The sequence below is a fragment of the Manis pentadactyla genome, chromosome 3 (genome assembly GCF_030020395.1).
Source record: "Manis pentadactyla isolate mManPen7 chromosome 3, mManPen7.hap1, whole genome shotgun sequence".
In the NCBI taxonomy this organism is placed as follows: domain Eukaryota; kingdom Metazoa; phylum Chordata; class Mammalia; order Pholidota; family Manidae; genus Manis; species Manis pentadactyla.
The window spans coordinates 188,660,639-188,685,333 of NC_080021.1; the positions used below are offsets into that span (position 1 = coordinate 188,660,639).

Here is a 24,695-nt window from a genome sequence, read left to right on the forward strand (position 1 = left end):
TCAGATGCAAACCTCTCAGTGTGTCTTCACTGGGCACCATTTTCTCATCTCTTTGTCAATGCTCTACCTTTTCCAGCACTTCACCACTTTAGCACAAGAAAACTGAGCTCCTAAGGAAGTCATCATCCAGTCAGTCTGTCTGTGAACTGACTAGTCATAGGGCGCTAGCTTCTGTTTTCATTGTTGCTAGTTATCCAGGGGTCTTTGTTCACTGCTGAAGTTGAGTTTTTAAGTTGGTTGAGTTCAAATCTTGCTCATGCTTCAAATGCTGGGAAGCAGGTCTCCAGGTAAATGTGATTTTACTATACTGTCTCAGGCTTGTGTTGGGTAGGGACCATATAAAATGAAATGTATAGTAATTTAAAGCTTCAGTGCAAAGAACTACTACCCAGTGGAAACAAAACTGTGGCTGGATGAGATCCAAACAATTGCTTTAGGAAAACTTTTTAATTTAATTGGACAATGCCAATTCTGTTAGAGAATCCCCCCCAAAATTCTAATTCCCTAAGAGACAGTAAGTTTACTTCAGTGGCCCATGCTGCAGAGTCAGCAGGTGAGCATTCATAGACTCAAAGGAATCTGACTTCCAAAATTTAAATGTACAGCACAGGTAAAATTAGAAAAGAGGAAGCAGAGGCCTCCTAGAATTAGACAATAAGTTTCTAGGCATATAGAATGAAGACTTTTATTTGTGTGAACAAATAGGGCTCCTGGAGAAATCGATGTTTAAATCCTTGCATGTCAGATCTACCAAACCTAATCTGTCTACTCCAAACTGACAGAATCCTAGAGGAGTGTGAGAGAAATATCTCATTCAAGTTGTGATTCCAAATGAGGCAGAAATCAAGCTAATATGATGAACTTGTGGGGATAGACAGTTTAAAGCATATTAGATACCAGAATCTTCTGATGATCACCAAAGGAGGTAGCTTGAACTCCATGGCAAAGGGAGTCAGTCTTTTATGTTACTTACCTGTCTCTCCTGTTGGGAAGTATGGGTGAGGGCCCATACATTGTAAACTTGGATTTCTAGGTCATACCAGTTCCCAGTCATTGAACTGGTCATTTTTTTGGATGGGAACCCAAAACCAAAAAAAAAAATGTAGAGCCACAGAATAAAGAAAACATAGAGGAAAAGGGCAGGATTGTGATCCTGACTCATCTCCTACTGAACAAGAGGCCTTTTGACCACCTCTTCAGGTATGTACCTAAGTCAGGTAGACTAAAGGGACTAGATGCTATAATAGCACTCTCTTGAGAGAGCCAGCTGCAATGACTAGCAGCTGGTTGTCACACTAAGGAAATGACAAAAGCCATGTTTCAAGTGGCTGTTGACCTTATTGGTTATTTGTGAAGGTCAGAAGACAGCTGTTCTACTTGAGGGGTGTGGCAGGAGATCCATGCGTAAATCTGGCCAGGTGCACCAGAGTACAGTGAGCAGTGGACACCATGCTGTAACTCACAGTAGAGCTATTCCTTATCTCTGGGGAGATTCTTGTAGGCTGGGGGTAGATATAGTAATAGCTGTCTTCCCTAAGCCCATTTACCAAGAAATTTTTAAAAAGAGACACACATTTTGTGGAGGACAGATGGCAATCACAGTAGAATGCCTGGGAAAAGCAATTTTTCATTCATACGAAGATTTTAAAACAAGCTGAAAAAAATTTCTTTTAAGTTACATTTGTAAATTCTAAATATTACGAGTTTAATGTTTTTTCCCTTTGAAATGAATAACCTGTCAGCCATTCTCCAAAGACTGGATAATGAAGTATGTGGACCAGGCCTATTTTCCACAGCCTTAAACTTATCCATGAATATCTGCCTAATGTGTTGAAGGACATCTGAATTAACTCCAGTTAGTGTCAGGCTCAGGTCCTAATGTCAGGCCTATGTGTAATCTTAGTAAATGCTATTTGAATTTAAAGAGGCCAAACCACTGGAGAACAAAGTAGAGTTTAGACTCATAGCCAACCCTCTTGAGGTCAAGAGGAAGCACATTGCAAAGTGCCTGCAGTTCAAGGAACTAGTCATTTTGGGGTTGGGTGGTTATCTGCTTTAAACAATCAAAATAAAATAAAACTGCCTAGGAAAGAAATCTGTCTTCTAGTTCTGATGATTATTTGGCTATTGTTTGGACTTTGGATAAACTCGGGCTTATTGATTAAAAATCTACTTTATAGGCTGACTGGCAAAGCTTGACTTAAATGCTGCAGACACAGCTCTGAAAGCTTACTAATTCCAGATGATGTTTAAGTATTATTGTAGAATTAAGGTCAGAAGAAAGAGAATTCTGCTTTTGCTCTGAACCATTTCACATCAAGTGGACCTAATGTTCATAACTTCTGTTAAGAGAGAGTAATCCCAGCTAGAAGAATTTGATGATCAGAAGTCATATTTAGAGGTTTGATAAAGCACATTATTAGGTAATTGGCCCTGATTACATCTGAAGCACAGGAGGGAATGGAAGCTTTGAGACTGTGAGTGGGGGAGACTACTGAACATTAAAATATCCCATATTCTAGTTCACTCATCAGAAAGAAAAGGATCAGAAACTGAAGCACCCTTTTTATCCTCTTTGTTCAGAAGAGTCCATGTAAACAGTTGGGGCATGGGACTTGTGAGAGTTATTTTAGGTAAGACTGACTATTCCACTGAAATTAGCCTCTACCATCCACTTCAGAGAAGGTGTGAAGAGCTGAGAAGAGGTAGGTAGGTGAAGAATGAAGAAGGGTTTTCAGATGAGACCAGAGGGCTCAACTGGTTTGGGATATAGAGGTCTACCATGTCTACATCTAAAATTACAGTAGCTGGGATTCTGTATGACAAGTGAATAACACATGGAATTCTGTTTAATTTTTCCATTTGTTCCAAAAGTATGTTTCTCAAACCTTGAAGGCTGTGCCTTGGATACCCAGTCTATATTCTTGCATCTTACTTAGTGTCTTAAACCACAGTGAAGATGGGCATTTTAAGATTTCATACTTAAAACAAGGTGTCCACCAGTGACAACCGGGTTGCCTGCCAATGCCAATCATGGACTGGATGGCCTCTACTTTCATTGCTGTTTTGGGGTTTTCAGGCATGGAATTTCCCCCCAGTCCTCAGAACTTAAACACACATTGGAAGGAGAATATGAGGAGGAAAATGCATTTTATACTTATATTAATATTCATAGTCCTCCTGTATCATCTTTAATAGAGCCAGACTAAAAGGAATCTATTTTGATATTAAATTAATCTTTTCTTTTGACTTATTAAAGCTCTTCTCTGGCAACAAGACAATACCTTTTTTATATATACATATTTATGTTCTTTCTCCCTAAGCATATAGAAAATGAAGTAAGTAAAGGCAGTATTCCTTACAAGCTACCCACCCAGCATCCTTTAATAGTCTTCTTTTGTGGAAGGGAGGACTTCTTAAGCTTGTGTCAATGCCTCAGTGGTCTGGAGTACTCTCCTAAGAGCTTAAATTGCAGCTAAGGAATAGCTGGATAGGATCTGACAAAATAAGACTTTTCAGAGAGCTGTGAATACCAACTTCATTCTAGTCAGAAGTTGAGAAACTTATTTTGTATAGGGCCAGATAGTAAATATTTTAGGCTTCGTGCGCCAAGAGCTATGTGACTGTCACCCACTGTCTGGCACAATTGCTTCTCTGCTATTGCAGGTAACAGCAACCATACACCATACATAAGCATTGGGTGAGTGCCAATAAAACTTTATGCTCACTGAATTAGTAATTATTTTGATTTTTCAACCATTTAAAAACATAAAAATCATTCTTAGTTCATGGGTTAGGCAAAAATAGGTGGTGAGCTTCATTGGGCTGCAACCCATAGTTCTCTGACCTCTGGTTTAGTAGTAGGCTTAGAACAAGGGGAAAAAAAGTGCCACCCATCACTTTCTTTCCTACTTTTTCTCTTCTATAAACAGATACCGTCAAGCCATGGCTCTCACAAATGTCATGCAATAAATTTAGAGAATGGGTGACATGTTTATCTCTTGTTCACTGGAGGGGCAGCACTTTCAGCTAACTCTCTACTATGGTGGTTGTCAAAACTCAGGTGTCTTTTCCTGGTACCAGAAAGCTGAGGGTTTTCTCGGGATAATCCAAGGACAGCATTTCAGTTTTGACTAAATACATCCTAGCTTTCTTCACAAAGGTTTATTGCTGACAGTTCTGATGCCTCTCCACAGCTTCAATCCACCTTGTATTCCGTCAGCATCGTTAAGTGTTTAGATTTGGCAGAGAGAACTGAATGCAATGTGTGGTTAACAGGACAGAAACACACGTGATTTCCTCAGTCTGTTGGAGGCCAGATGTCTCACAAAGAAAATTAGTACTCTTATTTCCCTGTTGATTTCTGAAATGTGGCTCATGATATTGTTTGTAGGTGAAGACAATGCACTGAAGTCTTAGTAGCTGAGAAGAGTGAAAGTGTACACTCTTGTGTTTTTCTGATCAATTTGCTCTCAAATTTAAAATGTATGAATGTATTTTCAGATTGTTTGTAGCCATTGAAGTATCTGTCATTTACTTTATTTAAAAATTTCAGGTGGAAAAACCTTGCAGTGGTGGTCAAGATCTACTTCTTTATCCAGCTAAGAGAAAGCAGCTCTTGAGAAGTGAACTGAACACTGGGAAAGTACCTCCATCTCTTCTACCTGCTCCAAAACAAATACCAGAATTAAAAGGGTGTCTAGCAGTTATGCCAGGAGACATTAAAGAGAAAGTTGCCAAGCTGCTGGTGAAATACTCAAATGGCCTTTGGGCCAGTGCACTCCCAAAAGCATTCGAGGACATGTTCAAAGTGAAATTTCCTGAGGATGCCTTAAAAAACCTTGCCTCACTTTCTGATGTGTGCACCATAGACTACATTTCTGCAAATCCCCAGAAGGCCATTCTCTATGCTAAACTTCCATTGCCTACTGACAAAATTTTTAAGGATACAGGGCAAGCACATGGTGACCATGATACCAACTCTGTGGGTGAAAAAGAATCTTTGCAAGTAGAAGAAGACTTTGCCCAAAGTGCTGATACCTTTATGGAGAATATAGCAATTCCTCCATTAGTCATTCCAAATGAGGCATCCCCATCTGTACTAGTGGTTGAACTGAGCAACACAAATGAAGTGGTTATCAGGCAAGTTTTATTTTCTCATTCTTTAAGATCTTGGTGTACTGTTTTCACTTGGCTATTCTTCACATGGATACTGAGGGTTAAGGAAGAATAATATATTCTTAGTTCTGTAGCATTATAATGATGTATAATAAAATATGGATATATTTTCATGCACATTTCTGTCAACTGCCAGCACATTTTTGTTTGTATCTCTTAGGAGACTTAATTTTTATTTCTTCTACATTATGATCATATATGTGCATTTGTCTCTGGTGAGCATCTTAAAATCAAAGTACTTAAAAAATTAATCTCTGCATATATTCTTGATATCCCTTAAGTATTCAAATATACAACTATTCTTGTGAGGAAAGATTATTGACAGTTTTTAAAATTGGTATGATGATACGACCTGACAGTATGAAAAAAAAGTCTATGTCAAAAACATAATTGTAACATAGGTGTCAAAAGCAATACCTAATCCATAGAAAAGGTAAGTTGCCCACTAGGTAGGTACTACTGTTTAAACTGGGACTATGGAGCATTTCCTAAAAAGTCAAAATAGCTAAGCACCACCTTCCTGGTATATCAGATTAGCCCTTGGGCCCAAAGGTATTCAAGCCTTTGGTATCATTGCCTGGTAGGAGTCATTGCCTAAGTAGCCAATCATAACTGGAATTACAAAAAGCAGTCCGCTCTAGGTACTTGACATGAATTTTGGAGATAATATAAAATACATGGAAAATATTGAAAGACTGTAATTTGCAGTTTCTGACTCAGGATAAATAATAGGAACTGGTTTTGTGTGTCTCTGGGTGTGGCTGTGCCTTGACAGAACAAGAAAAGGTTGACGCAGAACAGTATCCAGGCATCTTCAGCCAAAATGCCTCTGTGGTTTGGGCTGTTATGCCTCCAGAGAATCACAGCTGAGCTGGGAAGGCCTAATGAAGGGCCACAGAAAATAAAGTCATTCAATGAAAGAACAGACCAAAAATTTAAAGCTCTTCCATTTGAACAAACTAAGTCTGAGTGGATAATGAAGTGAGACTCAAGTATCTTACGAGACTCAAACTAGAGTAACATATAGAAGCTTTAGAGAGATCTTGTTTAATACAGTAATAAAAGTAAATGTATACAGCTTTTATTTTAAGATGTGGTATGGCCTGAAGATAGAAATCGGTTGCTGAGGGCTAGGGGTCCCACTACAGTACACTAATAAATTGAGATAAAGGAAGGATGCTGAGGAGCACATTGCTAACTTTCACCATTTGACATAAAGAAATCTAAATCTGCCTCCTTGGCAGAATACTTTGGTAACTGTTACCAGTAGTTGGTGCCATTTTCACTGAAAATGGCATTGATATAGCCCTGAGCTGGATCAGTCATGTGATTTCTGGTGTTCCTATCAAAGTTTGGCAGGAATCTAAATCAGTTCCAGGACTTTGATAAGGAGGTTCCAGGCTAAGCCAAGATGATTAGGTCCAGGGCCCTCTGATTATTTAGACCCATTTTTCCATTTAAATTTGAATCCTGGAGTCAGCATTCTATATGTTCAACAGGGTGGCCGGCAGGCAGCAGGCATGATGGGTAATGTCTGAATTTAGGATGACCCTAAGTCGTTGGCATCCCCCCATTGCCCCAAAGACTCAGCAGATCCCAGCTAGGCTGAGCCTTATTCTGTAGCCACATCTTCACCCAGGCAGGCAGAAGGCTCTGGAAACCAGGACTGTACTCATAAAGGGTCTGGGGAGTTGCTGTGGCAGAACCCTCAGGTCAACTATGGGAATCCCTTGTCTCCTCCCTCAAAAATTAACTTTGTAAAATTTTCTATTTATGGCATACTTAAATTGGCCTACAAATCATTCTTTGACTGCTTCAGTAATTTGGGGACAATGTATGACCTCATTCTTGCCACTGACCACTATCATACCAACTGGAAGGTCATCCTCCCGCCCCTCTCAGGCCGGTTGCCATCCTTCTCTGCTGGTTGCTATAGAGAGCAGAAGCTGCCTCCAGATCCAGGCTGTTCCTCACCACCTTCCTCCTCCCCGGCAGCAACGTGTGCTAGGCAGACTACCAAATCATGGGCTACAGCCAAGGTCCCAACCAGCTGAGCTCCCAGGGCTGTGGGAGCACCAAAAGGAGGACCCATGAGACTGCAGGGAATGGGCACTTGGGCAGAGTTGCAGACCTCCTGGGAGGCTTCAGAGTCAAGAGTGCAGCTGCATTCCAGGCAGTACCTCAGAGCTTAACAGGAAAGCTCAATAAGCTTAAATGATAAGAGCATGACAGCTTCTTCAGCTATTTCTGGAGTAAATAATATGCATGTAGTATTTGGTTTTAAAATAGCCATTGCCTCAAAGAGGCATTCTTTTCATTTTGTGTAAGACTTTTTAAAGCTTTTTAGCAAATAGGTTAAATATGGTGCCTTCTGTCCTGCTGATGGTTACCAAAAAGACATGCAAACATTCCTAAAGGAATAGTTTCTTAAAGCTATATAGGATCATGTGGGACCTAGGTAAAAGCTAGAACAATACAAAGACAACTTTATTCTTGTGGGTCATCCCCCATCTTCCTAGATGGGTGATTCTGGTACACAGCCTCTATCTTGTTGCTGAGACAGCTCCTGAGCCTAACTATATTTGCCAGGTTTTGCAAACTGGAAAGGGACCTTTGATGGAATTGTCTCTGAGGACTAATGGGTAAGAAAACAACAGCCTTTATGTGGCAGAAAGGAAAATGATACGTCCTGATAACATAAACTGGGATAAGGTGACTGAGGTTGTCAACAGAAAATTGTTGAAGGGGATGGGGGCGTATCCTGAAAAAAAAATACTTCTCAGAAAGCACACTATTTAATAGACATTTAACTTAGCATATCATCTCTTTTAAGGTTATCAGAACTCAACAGTTTCTTGTAATTTGTTCAAATTTGTTCATTAAGTTGGAAGGATGGTTTGTCACCTGTTTGGGTTTAGTGTGTTTAAGGCTTTATTTTTCTCCATTAAAATTTTTCTCTGTTAAAACTGGCTTTCAGAGCTTGCAGTTTGGTCAGACCCAGCCTTAGTTAGAGCAAACTAACTAGATTCTCTTCTCAGTAATCCACAAAGATCTCCAGCAGTGTTAGTCAAAATCCTAAGTCAGCCCCTGCTTACTGGCTTCCACTGGTGTCTCCATTTCCTGGCGTATCTTCTTCTCTTCCCTTCCATTGAGTCTTTTCTCAGCCTCGTCCTCCCCGAGGACCCCCTGTACTGTTACATCCTCTAGTTCTCTGCATTGTTGCTGAGCATTTGCTCTGTTTGTGATATGTTGGACCCTTGGTCTTGTTTTATACGACCTCCACAATATTACATTTACCTTCATCAAGAGAGAAATGTTTACTAAATGCACGTTCTGCTCCCTGTTGTTGTAAACAAGTCTGAGACTGGAACCAAGGATGATAGTAGAAAAAAACAATAACATTAATGAATCATCCTTCTGGGTTGCTTCATTTGTGTTCTCTTCCTTTTACTAATTAAGGTATGTGGGGAAAGACTATTCTGCTGCCCAGGAGTTGATGGAAGATGAGATGAAGGAGTATTACAGTAAGAACCCTAAGGTCACAGCAGTCCAAACTGTGCATGTGGGGCAGCTGCTGGCTGTCAGTGCTGAGGAGGACGCATGGTTACGAGCGCAGATCATCTCAACAGAAGAGAACAGAATAAAGGCAAGCACTGCTTACTTTGTCACAGCTTTATGAAGGCAAACACATTATTTTTTTTATTAAAGTATCATTATTATACAGTTTTATGTTGATTTCATATGTAAATCACAGTGGTTCAACAGTCCCCATGATCAGCTTGTATTGTGATTGCAAGTAATTGTGCCCCTTCATCCCCTTCCCCGTCCCCTCCCCCCTCCCCCTTGGTAAGCACAAGTCACTTCTTAGTGTCTATGAGTCTACTGCTATTTTGTTTTTATATTCCACAAATAAGTGAAATCATATGGTACTTGTCTTTCTCTGTCTGGATTATTTTACTGAACATAATACCCTCTAGATCCATCCATGTTGTTGCAAATGGCAGGATTTCTTTTCTTTTTATGGCTGGATGATATCCCATTGTGTATATGTACCACATCTTCTTTATCCATTCATCTATTGATGGACACTTAACCAATAGATGGATGTCCTACCAACAGTGTAGGAGGATTTCCCTTTCTCTGCATCCTCGCCAGCATTTGTTGTTTCTCGTCTTTTGGATGTTAGCTATTCTGACCAATGTGTATATGAGGTGATATCTCACTGTGGTTTTAATTTGCATTTCCCTGATGATTAGTAATGTGGAGCATCTTTCATGTGCCTGTTGGCCGTCTGTATTTCTTCTTTGGAGAAGAGTCTGTTCAGGTCCTCTGCCCATTTTTTGATAGGTTTATTTGTTTTTTTGGGTGTTGAGGCATGTGAGTTCTTTATATATTTTGGATGTTAACCCCTCAACAGATGAGTTGTCTAAGAATATGTACTGTAGGATGCCTTTTTGTTCTGCTGATGGTGTCATTTGTTGTACAGAAGCTTTTTATTTTGATATAGCCCCACTTATTCATTTTTTATTTTGTTTCCCTTGCCCAAGGAGATTTGTCCAGGAAAAAGTTGGTCACGTGTCCTGCTCAGCACTGACAGCCAGTAGCTGCCCCACATGCACAGTTTGGACTGCTGTGACCTTAGGGTTCTTACTGTAATTCTCCTTCATCTCATCTCCATCAACTCCTGGGCAGCAGAATAGTCTTTCCCCACATACCTTAATTAGTAAAAGGAAGAGAACACAAATGAAGCAATCCAGAAGGAGGAAAGCCTTAAGAATTCTTGTAGGATGAGGAGAAAGGGGACTCCTCCTGCACTGTTGGTAGGACTGCAAAGTGGTGCAACCCCTGTTGAAAGCAATATGGAGCTTCCTCAAAAAACTAAAAATAGAAATACCATTTGACCCAGTAATTCCACTTCTAGGAATTTACCCAAAGAAAACAAAATCCTTGATTGGAAAAGATATATGCACCCCTGTTTATCGCCACACCATTTGCAATAGCCAAGATATGGAAGCAACCTAAGTGTCCAAATATTCATGAGATTTTTGCCTATGTTTTCTTCTAAGAGTTTTATGGTTTCATGACTTACATTCAGGTCTTTGATCCATTTTGAGTTTACTTTTGTGTATGGGGTTAGACAGTGATCCAGTTTCATTCTCTTAGATGTAACTGTTCAGTTTTGCCAACACCAGTTGTTGAAGAGGCTGTTATTTCCCCATTGTATGTCCATGGCTTCTTTATCATATATTAATTGACCATATATGGTTGAGTTTATATCTGTGCTCCCTATTCTGTTCCATTGGTGTATGGATCTGTTCTTGTGCCAGTACCAAATTGTCTTGATTACTGTGGCTTTGTAGTAGAGCTTGAAGGTGGGAAGTGTAATCCCCCCACCTTTGTTCCTCCTTCTCAGGATTGCTTTGGCTATTTGGGGTATTTTGTGGTTCCATATGAATTTTAGAGCTATTTGTTCTAGTTTGTTGAAGAAAGCTATTGGTGTTTTGATAGGGATTGCTTTTAATCTGTCGATTGCTTTAGGCAGGATGGCCATTTTGACAATATTAATTCTTCCTATCCATGAGCACAGGTTAGATTTCCATTTATTGGTATCTTCTTTAATTTCTCTCATGAGTGTCTTATAGTTTTCAGGGTATAGGTCTTCAGGCTATAGGTCTTTCACCTCCTTGGTTAGGTTTATTCCTAGATATTTTATTCTTTTTCATGCAATTGTAAATAGCATTGTTTTCCTGATTTCTCTTTCTGCTAGTTCATTGTTAGTATATAGGAATGTAACAGATTTCTTTGTATTAATTTTGTATCCTGCAACTTTGCAGTATTCAGTTATTCTAGTAGTTTTTTGGGGGATTCTTTAGTGTTTTCTATGTACAATACCCATGTCCTGTACAAATAGAGACAGTTTAACTTCTTCCTTACCAATTTGGGTGGCTTTTATTTCTTTGTGTTGTCTGATTGCCATGGCCAGGACCTCCAGTACTGTATTGAATAAAAGTAGTGAGAGTGGGCATCCCTGTCTTGTTTCCAATCTTAGAGGAAAAGTTTTCAGCTTTTTGCTGAAGTATGATGTTGACTACAGGTTTGTCATATATGGCCTTTATTATGTTAAGGTATATGCACTCTATGCCCATTTTGTTAAGAGCTTTTATCATGAATGGATGTTGAATTTTGTCAAATGCTTTTTCAGCATCTATTGAGATGATCATCTGGCTTTTATCCTTTTTTTAATGTGGTGTGTGACACTGATTGATTTACGAATATTGTACCATCCTTGCATCTGTGGAATCAATCCCACTTGGTCACGATGGATGATCTTTTTGATGTATTTTTGGATTCGGTTTGCTGATATTTTGTTCGAGGATTTTTGCATCTACATTCGTCAGGAATATTGGTCTGTAATATTTTTGTGGGTGTGTGTGGTGTCTTTGTCTGGTTTTGGTATTAGAGTGATGCTGTCCTCATAGAATGAGTTTGGAAGTATTCCTTCCTCTTCTACATTTGGAATACTTAAAAGATGGATATTAACTCTTCTTTAGTGAACGCATTATTTTTTAAATGCCAATGTTCCAGATAATATTGTGTTCTTTCTAACTGTATTTCATTTGCTTCAGAAGTTGGAAAGTTACTATCTGTAAAAGATTATCCCTGCAGCTTTTAAATCAGTGAGAGTCATAACGTCTCCGAGTTTCAGTTAAAAAAAAAATTATTCTCCGTGGGAGTATCCATAACGCTGCATGGAATCAGGAAAAGACCTTTATCCCCATTTCCAGGGGACCTGCAACTAATGCTGATCAGAGCTCTGTGGGCTTCTAATCAAGCTCAGGTCTTTGCAGTAAGGGAAGCAGTATAGTTGGGACATGACAGCCTTCCTCTCCCCTCCTCTGCAGCCTGCTGGGGAGAACCGTGACTAGGACTTGGGTTATCTGCCAAGAGCCTTCCTCTTGGTCCTCTTTGAAAGGTCAGAGGGCTCTTTTGCCAGCCCCCTCCATCAGCAGGTGTCAGGGCTTTCAGGCTTGGCCATATTCCTAGTGGTCATCCCCTGCCCCACTGCCGCCCCTTTCCCTCAGTGCGGAGACTGAGGATTAGAACTCTCCCCGCTCAAGGTGCAACTAGGATTTTCCAGGCTTTGCAAGAAAGCAAACATTTCTATTTCTGCAGCCTCTGTTCTATAATATAAAACCTATTCCTCATGCCAGTGTCAGTCCCTGACAAAGAATCCATTTTGTGTCACTGAGTACAAATAACTAATCCCTGAATCAAGGTAAGACCGTCAGGCACTCTCCCCTGAGACTGCCACCCCCAAGCGCAATGGAAGGTGGTCAGAAAGGGATGCTTGCTGTTTCTTACCTTGTTTATTCAGTAGAAGAGGCCCTGGCCCTCTCTCTAGAAGTAAGCTTACCCTAAACCCTTAGCCACCCTTTGCTCCACAGATAAATTTGGAAATTCCTTAACCAAATCTACAGAGACATAACCTTTAAGCAATTTGACTTGACTTTAAAAATCTGAAAACAGGAAGTTTCAAAAAACCCCAGAAAATTGGCAACTCCTAATACTTGCCATATGACCCCTAAGTATTTACACAAGAGAAATGAAAACACAGGTGCACGAAAGGCTTGTGCTCACATGGTTGTAGCAGCTTTATTAATAGTCCCAAACTGGAAATAACCTAAATGTTCACCAACAGGTGAATGCATAAACAAATTGTAGGTTATCCATGTAATTCAACAAAAGAAGGAACTACTGAAAACACAATCACATGGATAAAATTCACAGACTGCACAAGTGAAAGAGACACACAGAAGAGTTATACTATCTGCTTCCAAATAAGTGATATCTAAGAACAGGTAAAATTCATCTGTAGTGTCTGAAATCAGATCAGTGGTAACCTAGGATGGGAGGTAGTAGGGGCTTAACTGGAAAAGGGCAAAAGGGAACTTTTTGGAGTAGTGGACATGGTGATTATATGGGTATATACTTTGTAAAAATCCATCACTTTAAAAGAGAATTTTTATTCAGTGTAAATTATACTTGGATTAAGTTTGAAAAAAATCTGGAAGAAGCTAAGGATCAAGTAGAGACCTGGAGCAGTGAGGAGCACAGTGCAATTAGCACTTGGGCATTCGCCCCCGTTGCCCCTTAAGGGCTGTGTGCCCTTGATCAAACCTCTCCATCCCCTGGGCCTACAAAGTGGAGGCATTGGACTAAATCATTTGAGTCTGAGAGCTTGGTGCCCAAGGATACCCCTTAGTTCTCCTTTATATGTATCTGGAATGCCCTTCCCTGGGGACATCATCTCTGTGAAAACACTCCAGTCAACAGACCCTATCTTCACTGGAACTTCCTATGGGAAGGAGAGCCACAGAGATGTCAGCCTTTAACAGAAGTGTTAAGAATGGCTAGGGAAGAAAGAAAACCAAGAAGGCAGTGCCATGGAAGCCAGAACAAGAAAGGGTCTCACAAAAGAGGGAGCAGCCAGCAGCGCCACTACTCTGATTGCCGTGGGCCGGTGTTAGGAATAAAAGCATCTTGGTGTAAGTACAGCAGTAAGCTGTTAAGGCAGTGGTACTTATAGCGGTTCTGGCCTGATCTTGTTCCCCACATCCCCATGAAGCAGAGATGAATTTCTCCCTTTATTTGGAGAAACCCCAGCTACTTAGCTAGTCTTTTTTCTCTTGAACTGACCCATGCCTGACAGTGAATACCGGTTCCCTCTCTGCTCTCCACTTGTCAGGTCCTTGGTGAGTATGGGAAATGGAAGCATGCAGTAACTCCCCCTCCAAAGGTTGGTGCCAGTTTTGCCTGATCCAGATCCACATCCCAGGGGTCTGCTGGTTATCACTCTGGTGGCGCTGTGAGATATAACCATTAGGTGGTGCCAGAGAACCAAGAATGCACTGGGGCCTGATGCCTGGACTGTGAGCCTGCTTGTGCTGATTGCAGGGTATAAGGCAGAGAAACTCTACTCAGATCTTACAGAGCAAAGGACATAGGACAGGGTGTGGTGAGAGTCAGACTGGCAATCCATGGACAAGTGTTTTACAGACTGCAGCTACCATACAAATACATGGTATCTGATTTGAAAAGAAAGTAAATGAAAGGAAACAAGCTCCAAACATTACAGAAAGCCTTTGCAGATTTTGGAGCAGCATATTCCTTAGTCTGTTAATGCTAGGAATACATTCTGAATATCCCAGGAATCATAATTTCACATATTATGTCCTATTGTCAGACCATGTTATCTCCATGAACCAAGTTGTAGGTGGTGATAACTATTAAGGAAACAAAAGTTGCCTGAATCCTGAGGCCTGTGGGAAGAAACAGCAGGTGCTAAATTGAGATTGGAGAAATGGACCCATACACTTAAATGCCTGGCTTCTGATATGGGGACTCTGTCAGAGTTCTGAACCTAAGGCAGCACTGAGTCAAGATATGGATGCTAAGAGATAATATTCTCCAGTATGGGATATACACACCCCAGGGACCCAGTATCAGGTGGTCAGGGAAAGGCATTAGTGTTTTCCTCTCCAACTCTTTATTTTTCCCTGAGATTCTCTGCTGGGGAGAATTTTTGTTTTGTATGTTTAATACCATAATCCAGGTAGTAAGAATCTGACCTGTGGACTTTATTTCCTGTAGAAAGTAAAAGGATCTGCCTCTCTGTTCCTTGCTGTCTCTCAGCCATGCCTTTTCCCTGGTTTTTGTTGTTTTGTTTTAATAACAGTCATGTACTTTAACTAGAGAAGCAGACTAGACTTTCAACACTTCCCTTCAGATTCTTAGTTATCATTCTAGATCACACCTTAATGTGTCTAGATTCTATTTTTCTAAAACAATAAGATTTCGTTTATATAGTCCTTTTCAACAGGTTTTATTAAATCTCTAAAAATAATATCCAGGCTCTTAATGATCTGTGCTAATGGTGAGGAAAAGCCATGCAGGTTTCTGCAAACACAGAGCTCTGTCCAGCAGACTTGGGGCCTTTTGCTGAGCTTGATGAAGGCCTAACTCCACTTTGCACTCCTGAAAAAAAAAAAGGAGTACCTATTTTTTACAGTGCAATATTGTCACCGAAAGAAAGAATCTCAGTCTCTGAAAGTAAATGGCTGAGAGCAGGTTGTCAGAAATGCTGCCTGGAGGTTTTAGAATCTGATAAATACCCCCAGAGTGATGCCTCTCGAGAAACAAATACTGCTCCCTAAGGAGGTCTATCTTGAGTGGAAATGTGTAAATCAATAGAGAATAAGGTGATGTAGGCACCCCTTATATTATAATGAGGCCAGTCAGGGCTGGCAGAACCAGATGGGTGTGCTGCTAAGCTGGTAACTACAAGGTATCAGATTTCAGTGGTCTTACCTGGTTCTTCCCTTTGGCCAAGGGGCAGCAGAGGGGCCTGGAAGTCAGAAGCCCTGGTTTCCCTGGCCCTGGCCCCAGCCTTTCTCTTCGGGCTAAGTCAGGGGCACCTCACCTAGTACTTTCCAGCAGTGTGGTCCTACTTAACTTGCTGATTATGGAATAAGAAGGAGCCAATTAAATGTGTCAGTTGTTTTTTTAAGAAGTGAGGATAAAGAATTTTATTTGAACCTCAATGTCATTGTTTTTGTTTTTGTTATTATTAGGTGTGCTATGTTGACTATGGTTTTACTGAATATATTGAAAAGAGCAAAGCATACAAATTGAACCCAAAATTCTGTTCACTCTCATTTCAAGCTACAAAGTGTAAGCTTGCAGGTAAGAAGAACCTCCTTTAAAAAGCTCTCTCCAGTTTGGTACATTATTACCATTGTACTTATGGTTGGTTAAGTATTAAATGTATTAAGTATTGCATGGTCTTATAGTGTGTTATTTATTGAAAAGTATAAATAAACTCATGTCTAATGTGGTCTTTATACAATGTGATCATTATGAAAATATAATGTTTTTGTTATGTTATATATAACGTGATTTATTTTATTATAAAAATATTTTTTGGCATCTTTTTTGTTCTAACTGCCCTAGTAGTAACTGCTAGAGGCCCAGTATCCTGGGATTTGATCAGTTTGAATCATGTTTGACCTGTTGTGAAGTAATTCTCAGCTTCTTTCGCACTGAGGTGGACTCTGTGGGTGCTGCTCACCAACTAACACACCTTCATGTGCCCAAGCGTGAGTTTAGCTACAAATCACATGCAGCCTTTGGCACATTTGATGAATCCCTGTTCTCTTTCCTCCTTGGGGAAGCATAGAGAAATGCACATGTGTGCAAATGACATTGTAGGGATAACCTGAAAGTACAGAGGATACAGTGGCCACGTTAATCATGAGGAAAGACATTGAAATATGTGTGCACCATGCCCGGAGAGCCTGAGCCAAATGCAGAAAATGATCAGAATTCCTTCATGAAAATTAGCCCAGTGAAGAAATACCTCCTTCCGAGCAAGGATGAGTCTTTATGTCAGAGGAGTTGAGTTTGTCTTTGTTAGATGAATCTGTTGGATAAATCTCAAGTAATTTTAAAATCCTTTTATAAACCGGTAGGAGTTAGTTTTGAGAAGAACATACCAAGAGCACAAACAAGATTTCATGCTGACATGAAAACTGATAAAAACTGTGAAGTTACGTATCTGGAGAGCAAGAGAAAAGTAGCTCAGAGGTTGTCAAGGCTTTTGTTTATGGACTTAAAAGGGAAAAAATATAAAAATAGTATAGAAACACTGGGGAAATGGGAGCTAGTTTTAATTAATTTATTAGGTTAACTTAATGTGGTCATATATATGATACTTGGAATTACAGTTTTTAACGAATTTGAAGAGTAATTATATTACAATAAAATTCACCTAATCCCATGTTATAGTAAACACAATTTAATCTTTCTTTGATAAATCAGAAAGTTCTTTGATATCTTCAGGGTTGTCTTGATATACTTAAAGAGAAAAAAAGTGGTTGTCTTAGTTTCCAGTAAATGCATGTTCATTTTATAAGAAATAATTTTGTATATTTAATTAGAAAATGTAAAACTCAAGGATGTATTTATAGGAAGGACATAACAAACACATGACTGGTAGACACAATCGGTAGATTCTTATATGTATTAGTCTTTTCGTTTTAAATATGTGTTTGTACGTAAAGTGAAGGCTATTTCTCCTACAGTAGACATTCTGATTGATCATCAACTTCTTGTTTTAAGACTGCCTGCCTTAGTGTAATATTCAAAAGGTCATTCATCTTATATAGTTTAACACTGAAATATATAGGGTGGGTAATGTAAAGAAGGTTGTGCAACAAAGCTTCCCTGAAAATTTGTGAGAATTGCCTAGTATATTCATAATTATAGTAAGTGACCCAAACAAACACAATGAATCTATCTGAAAATGAGTCTGCTAATTAAGAATAAATTAAAATATTCAATATTTTTCAGGGTTAGAAGTTCTAAGTGATGATCCTGGTTTAGTAAAGGTGGTTGAGTCTTTAACTTGTGGAAAGATCTTTGCAGTGGAAATACTTGAAAAAACGGATATCCCATTTGTTGTCCTGTATGATACCTCAGGAGAAGATGACGTCAATATCAATGCCACCTGCTTAAAGGCCATATGTGACAAGTCACTAGAGGTTCACCTTCAGGTACCGCTGGGAGGACCACTATTGTCATCTGTTACACAGATCATAGGAAAGAAAGTTATCAGGAAAGAATGCTATAAATTTTAGGCTAACAACAGAGACAGACTGCATATGTATTGAGAAAAAAAAAAGTGGGGGCTAGAAGAGGGGAAAAAGGCCAAAACACAATGGTAAATATTAAGAATTGGATTTTTGTTATATTTTTCAGTTTCTACAATGAGCATGTATTCATTTTATATTAAATTGTTTTGCAAAGACAATAGGGGAGGATGTTACAAAAGGAGGGAAAAATAAATCAGTAAAGATGTTTGTTATTAGCTTTAGCACTTTTAAAATGCACTTTCCAAAGAAGGAAACCTTTAAGAAAAGTATAGAGCAGTCACTCTGAAGAATAGGACGAGATATTAAAAGTGATCACATTAAAGGCTTCATAGCAACACTGGGAAAATATCTGTTTTAACAAAACAGTAGTGAACTGTCTTTATATTGTGATATGACTAAATATGGCTAAACTTAAACCTTTACTATGTTACAATTTTAAAAAATTAATAAAACTCACAGATTACAAAGTAGGCTGGTTGGGATTGATTTTATGAGTTTTTTATTTTGATTTCTGCTAATGTTACAAAAATAAGTTTATGTAATTCTTTTTCTAAGTTAATGAGGAAAAATAAGACAAAGTTAAAGATATTCTTAGCCTTTCAGATTAAAAAAATGGAATGTAGTAATGAGTTAATGTATGCAAAATGTCCACTTTGTGCCTAACACAAGTGATATCAGAACCTTTTGGAAAGAGAGTTATCCAAGTTAGCTTTTCACATTTAAGTTATGAATTTCATTCTATCCTCCAACTTAACTTAAATTTTAAAAAGGGCTTTTAATGAGATATTTAGGTAGATATCCCTTAAGTAGGTAAGAGCTATGCTCTGTTCTCATCCTTGATGTGTCTGTCCTTTGTTGTTACAGGTTGATGCCATGTACACAAATGTCAAAGTGACCAACATTTTCTCTGACGGCACACTCTACTGCCAGGTGCCTTGTAAGGGCCTGAACAAGCTCAACAACCTGCTGCATAAGATAGAGGGCTATTTCCATTGTAAGGTAGGTGGAGTATCACCCACCTCTAAAATTAGTCCTAAAATTGCAAATGAGTGGTCACTAAATTGTATAAGTGTGTGTAACTTTTGAATAGTTTCAGGTGGAATCTCTAGAATAGTGGGTGAGAGCCCAGACTGCAGAACTTAAAACAAAACACCAAACTATTGGTTTCTACATTGTAAAATGAGGATAATAATTGTGTGTGGACCCATAGGATTGTCAAAAGGACTGGTCACAAGACTGCTTACCACAGCGCCTGGCACATAGTAAGTGCTCACAACTGGTAGATTTGTTACTGACAAGGTGCAGCTGGTGCTCCTACAGGGCAGCTGCCTGTGACTCTGCTAGAGCCAGCTGGCTCCTCTGCCTCTGGATTTAGGAGAATAAAACTTCCGAGGCATCACTCCCCAAGCTCTTTATGGTCTCTGGAAACCTACCATCTCAGTTAATGTGGTTCTATAGTTTAAATGTATTAATATGCTCCTTACTCTTTGATTCAAGTATTCTTTTCTGACTCGGGATCTATAGAGGTTTTAAGGTACTAAGGTGATTTCCTTACCTCCATTAAGGCATTATTGTCATAATCCAGAATATGCTCTGATTTTTAAGTGACTAAATTATAATTATAATGCTGCTTCAACCCTGACACCCTCACTACATGAAGGAAACCCTCTAACCTACAAAGAACACCAAGTGCCCTATGGCACTCATTTGCAGCATAGTATTTTAGTTATTTGGGTATTCGTTTGCCTTACTAAGATGTAGGTTTCTTGAGTGCAGAGACAGAACCTTAACCAGTTAATGGTAAGCACTTAATTCATTTAGGTGCTGTAGTGTCTAGTGTCTTACATAGAATATGTATTCCAACATAATTGCTAAATCAGGTTAAATTTGAATTCAGGCTACAGCCTAGAATTGAAGCATTAGATCTATATCCTTACCTCTTTCTGTGTTACAGATGTCTTAGATATATCTCAAGATCATTACTTAGGTTTACTTTACAATCTATCTTGGAGAAATCTGAGACCACCCCCAGAGAGGCTGACTCACATGCATGCATACGCTTATAACCTGTGGTGATGAAAAGAGCCTTTGCTAGTCCCCAGTGCTCTGGTGACCTGAGTGCAGACATTGCTTCTGGGGAGAGTAGAAACATTCATCCTGAACAAGAGGGACCGTAGCAAGCTCCCAGCTTCAAACTACTACAGGAAGAGGAGGATGCAGAGGTCTATGGCCATGACTTGTTGCCATTTCACTGATACTGATGTCCATATTTGTGTCGGTAACATTTGGAATTAATATCTTATCTTTGAAGTTAAATGTTAAAAGATGAAAAGAAGAGGCCTTATGGACAGCTAGCCCAACCTGCTCACTTTTATCCAGGCTGTTTTCCTTTTTGTCAGATTCATCCTCGCTCTTCATGTTTAACTGATGGCGCTGGAGCCAGGATGAATCATACTGACCTCCATGCTAACATTTTTAGACATTTTGACAGGGCTGATTTATTATCTGTGGGCAGGGGAGGAGAGTAGATGACTGCCATCAGCAAAGGCATGAGAAACAGGCTTAAAGTTCTATAAGCCCTGCATCTGCTGCAGCCCATTCCTCACAGGAAGACCACTTACATGCAGTTGAGTGGCCGGCTGTGCCACAGCCATGCTTTCCAATGGTGTAGCAATATGCTCTTTGCTAAAAGTAATAAAAGTGTCATGCATTTCTCTTTTGTAGCACATGACCTCCAAGTACTTCGTTTCATTACCCTTCTGTGGGAAAATCTGCCTCTTCTGTTGCAAAGGAAAATGGTTACGAGTAGAGGTAAAATCAGTCACTTGACTTTTTTTTAAAACTTATTATGAAATATTGCAGACAAGTTTTTTTTAAAAAATGGAATCAGCACCCATGTACTCATCACTAGTTTGAAAAATAAAATATGACCGATGTGGTTGACACCCCCTTTCTACATCCCCTTCTCCCATCCCTGGGGGTGCTTGCCAGCTGAGTTTGGTGATCCTCATTCCTATGCGTTTCTTTAAATTTTTACTCTATCTGTATCTATATATACACACTTTTACTGTCTATATATCCTAATATAGAGAAATGAATATGTATAGAGAATATAGCAAAATAAATGAAGTATAATGAAATGAATAAATGTTTATACATTTCATGTAAATAGTAAAATGTACTGCGCCTTCTGAAGCATGCTTTTTCATTTATGATGTTATTGAGGTTCTCGCATGTTGATGTGTGCAGCCCTAGTTCATTAGTCTTCGCTGCTGTATGATATAACCACATGTGAATACGCTGAAGTTGTTACTTCATTCTCCTGATGATGGGTACTTAGATTGTCTATAGATTTTTATTAAAACAGCGCTACCATGACCCTTCCTGTGCATGTCTCCCAGGGTATATATGTAGGAATGGAATTTCTGGGCATAGGGAATGCATATCTTCAACTTCATTAAGATGCTGCCTAATTGCTCTCCCAACTCACCCTTCCATTGAGAGTTCTGGCTTCTTGGGCAGGGATCAAATCCTCCTTCCCTCCTGCCTGAAGGATGGCCTTGACTTTCTTGTTCACATATTCCTCTGTTTTCAGTCCCTAATAATTGTCTTATTTTCTTGTAAGCTAAGTTATGAATTTGAAAAGAGGTTTTTTGTATTTCATCACATATTGCTGTATGTTTTTCAGAGGCAGGTTTTGGATTTTTGTGGTTGCTGTTTCTTTCATTCTTTGATATCTAGTGTGCCCAATTGCTAAAAGTGCAAATTTGAGCTTGATTTTATTCTGTTTTTGGTTTTTTTTCTGTTTTTCTTTTGTTATAGAAGTTCTAAATCTAGACACAAGGACCTCTATTTTCAGGGGGGTTCCTGAACCACTGGAATTGTACCAAATTGTGTATTATGCATTTTGGGGGGAAGGTACCTGTAATTCTGTAAGATTCTCAAACCAACCCTAAGAAGATAAGAACCATTGCTTTATTGATTTTTTAATACCTCATAACATTTTGGTAACTTAATTATACTGATTTTCCCTTTATTTAAATAAAATTTGGTCATGTCTACTTTAATGAAAGCAACAATTTTGAAGTAATTATTATAATTAATATGAATGTATGTTATGTCAGAAGGCTGAGATCTGGGGTTATATGACAAAGAGTTGTGTGCTTAGTCATAAATTTCAAAAACATGAGTCATTAAAAAGAACATGGCATTGTTTGACTTTTAAAGCTCTGTGTTGTTTAGTGTACAAAAATTGTACATTGTACAAAAATGTACAAATACTTGATTTTTTTAACTTTTTATTTTGAAATAATTTCAGACTTTTAGAAAGTTGCAAAAATAGTTCCAAAGAGTTCTCATAGGCCCTTTACCCATCATCTCCAATTGTTAACATATTGCATTACCTTATCAAAACCAGGAAATTAACATTAACACAGAATCATTAACTAATCTGCAGAATGTACTGACATTTCTAAGATTGTCCCTTAAATATCCTTTTTCAGGTCCAGGACCCCAAGTTATATTTAGTTGTCATGACTTCTTAGTGTCCTCCAGCCTGGCAGTTGCCCTGTCTTTCTTTGTGGCCTTTCGAGGAGTAGCAGTATAGAGTATCTCTCAACTTGAATTTCCTCTTATGTAGAATCAGGTTATGCCTTTTTTGGCAAAAAATGCCTTTTCAATGCATGCTCAAATACTCTAGTTAAATACCTAGTATCATTTTTATTACTATCAAATTGTGTATTGTCTACCTTTGAGGAAACGAAAGTGTTCATTTCATTCTTTTTGTAGTGCATAGAAAGTTAGGGAAGGAAAAGTGATTAATGAAAGCAGATCTTATAAATACAATGACGTATTTATTCTTGACATTGTAAGTTGTCTAAGCTTTATTTAGTGCCTGTACATTCTGAACATATTCCACACACCCAGCCAACACTCTTCAGTGGCCATGATGCTCCCTGTTCCCTCCAAATACATCCTGAATGGTCTGTATTCACTTTTTACACCACCTTCCAGTCAGTCCTCAGCCTCTGCTGTTTGACTTCCTGGTACTCCATCAGAGAGTCAGTTTTGCGGCAGCACCTTAATCACACAGTCCAGTTAGTATCTTCCAGGTCTTAGTTTCCCAGACCTCCTTTGATGCATCTTACAGTGTAAAAACTTAAAATGCTCTCCTCACTAGGTTACCATGTTGTCAAATATGCCTAATTTTCTTCATGGTGTTCTAATGATTCCTTCTCTTATTTCTCACCAAGACATCTCTCCCACCCCCATCTATGAAGTGTCAATGTCAGTGTGACCTGGCCCACCCCTCTTTTCATTTTCTGTATCCTTCTAGGCAGTCCAGCTCATAGGTTCAGTTACCACCTCAGTCCTAATTACTCCACAGATTGTTGCCCAGGCCTTGATGAGCTTCAGATTTGGGCAAAAGCCAGCCTCATTGTCTTTCTCACAAACTCCTCAAGCTCTATGTGTCTGAAACCAAAATTATCTTCCCCTGTCCTTGTCTTCCTCTTATGTTTGTATTTTGGTGACACCTTCATTCATGCAACCATTCAAGTTGTTCCTTAAGAGTTATCTTTGACTCCTACATTTTCCTCAGCTCCCAGGGCAACTAAACCAAACCCTGCCATTCTTACCACCTAGATGACTGCAGTAGCACACCAGCTGGTTCCTGTGCTTTTGTCTTCCTCCAGTAGAGCTCTGTAACCACTAGAGTGAGCAATTCAAAATGCGAGTGATAGCAAATAATAATACGTCCAACTTTTAATGGGGCTTACTATTTTTCAGATGGTAAATGTTGTTTAAAGATCTCATTTAATCTTCACAAAACCCTTTTATCCCCTTTCTTACTGATGAGGAAAGTTATTCAGCTAGAAAGTGGGAGAGCTGGAATTAAAACCAAATCTATCTGATTCCAAAACCCTCATCCAGTCTTACCACCAACAATACACGGCCTTTTATAAAGCTGATCATCTCATTCTTCTTCATTGGGATTTTTCTTATCTCCAAGGTAAAGTCTGAGTTCTTTAAGACAGGGTACCTGGCTGCCCAAGATTGTGCCTTTGCCTTTCTCCTGGCTGATCCCATGCCTTGCCTTCTCTCTCACTTGATGCTCCAGTGTAACCAAAATGCACGTAGACCCCACATGTAGGAAATAAATGTGTCTTTGCCCATCCTCTCCCCTCTGTGTGACATGTTCAGATTAGCCTCTAACTAGACTCCTACCAATCTAGTTTACTACCACTCATCATTTAAGGTCTACCTCTGAAAATTTTGTGAAATTGGGGTAAAAGGAAATTAGTGGAAAAGCTAATAAAAATGTCCAATAAATATGATTATTTCTTAAAGGAACAAAAATTTACACAGTTCAAATTACCCAGCCAAAGAGTTTGTTAAAATAAGTCATATGTCATATCCATATTACAGACTATGCAACATTAAAGTGATGCAGAAAACTAATGACATGAATAGGCTTATGAGACAATAAGTGAAAAATGGTCAGTTATGAAATAGTATATACAAATATGTTTGAATTTTTATAAATCTAATTTTTTTGTAAATGCATGGATAAAAGACAAAGGATAATTGTAATCTATACTAAATTAAATGTGATTTTATATCATTCTTTAAATTTTCTATACTAGGGACATTTTACTAAAACAAGAAGAAAAAAGTAAATTTTAAAGAAAAGTACCAATTCTAGACATTGCCTCCTCCTGAAAGCTTGCCCTAACAAGTACTTCCTCACTGGGCCAGGTACCCATCCTCTGGGCTCTCACAGTATCCTGTGTATAACTTTAGTGTTGC

General features: G+C 39.0%; 1 protein-coding gene across 1 annotated transcript in view; it reads left to right on the forward strand.

Annotated features, from left to right (window-relative positions):
* Nucleotides 1–24,695, forward strand: part of TDRD7 (tudor domain containing 7) — a 77,031-nt gene that overhangs the window by 39,403 nt on the left and 12,933 nt on the right. Inside the window, exons 7-12 of the mRNA XM_036888546.2 lie at nt 4,556–5,142; nt 8,638–8,824; nt 15,810–15,921; nt 17,587–17,789; nt 18,753–18,887; nt 20,613–20,699. Coding sequence (XP_036744441.2) covers nt 4,556–5,142; nt 8,638–8,824; nt 15,810–15,921; nt 17,587–17,789; nt 18,753–18,887; nt 20,613–20,699 — 1,311 coding nt within the window. The remainder of the gene's footprint in view (nt 1–4,555; nt 5,143–8,637; nt 8,825–15,809; nt 15,922–17,586; nt 17,790–18,752; nt 18,888–20,612; nt 20,700–24,695) is intronic.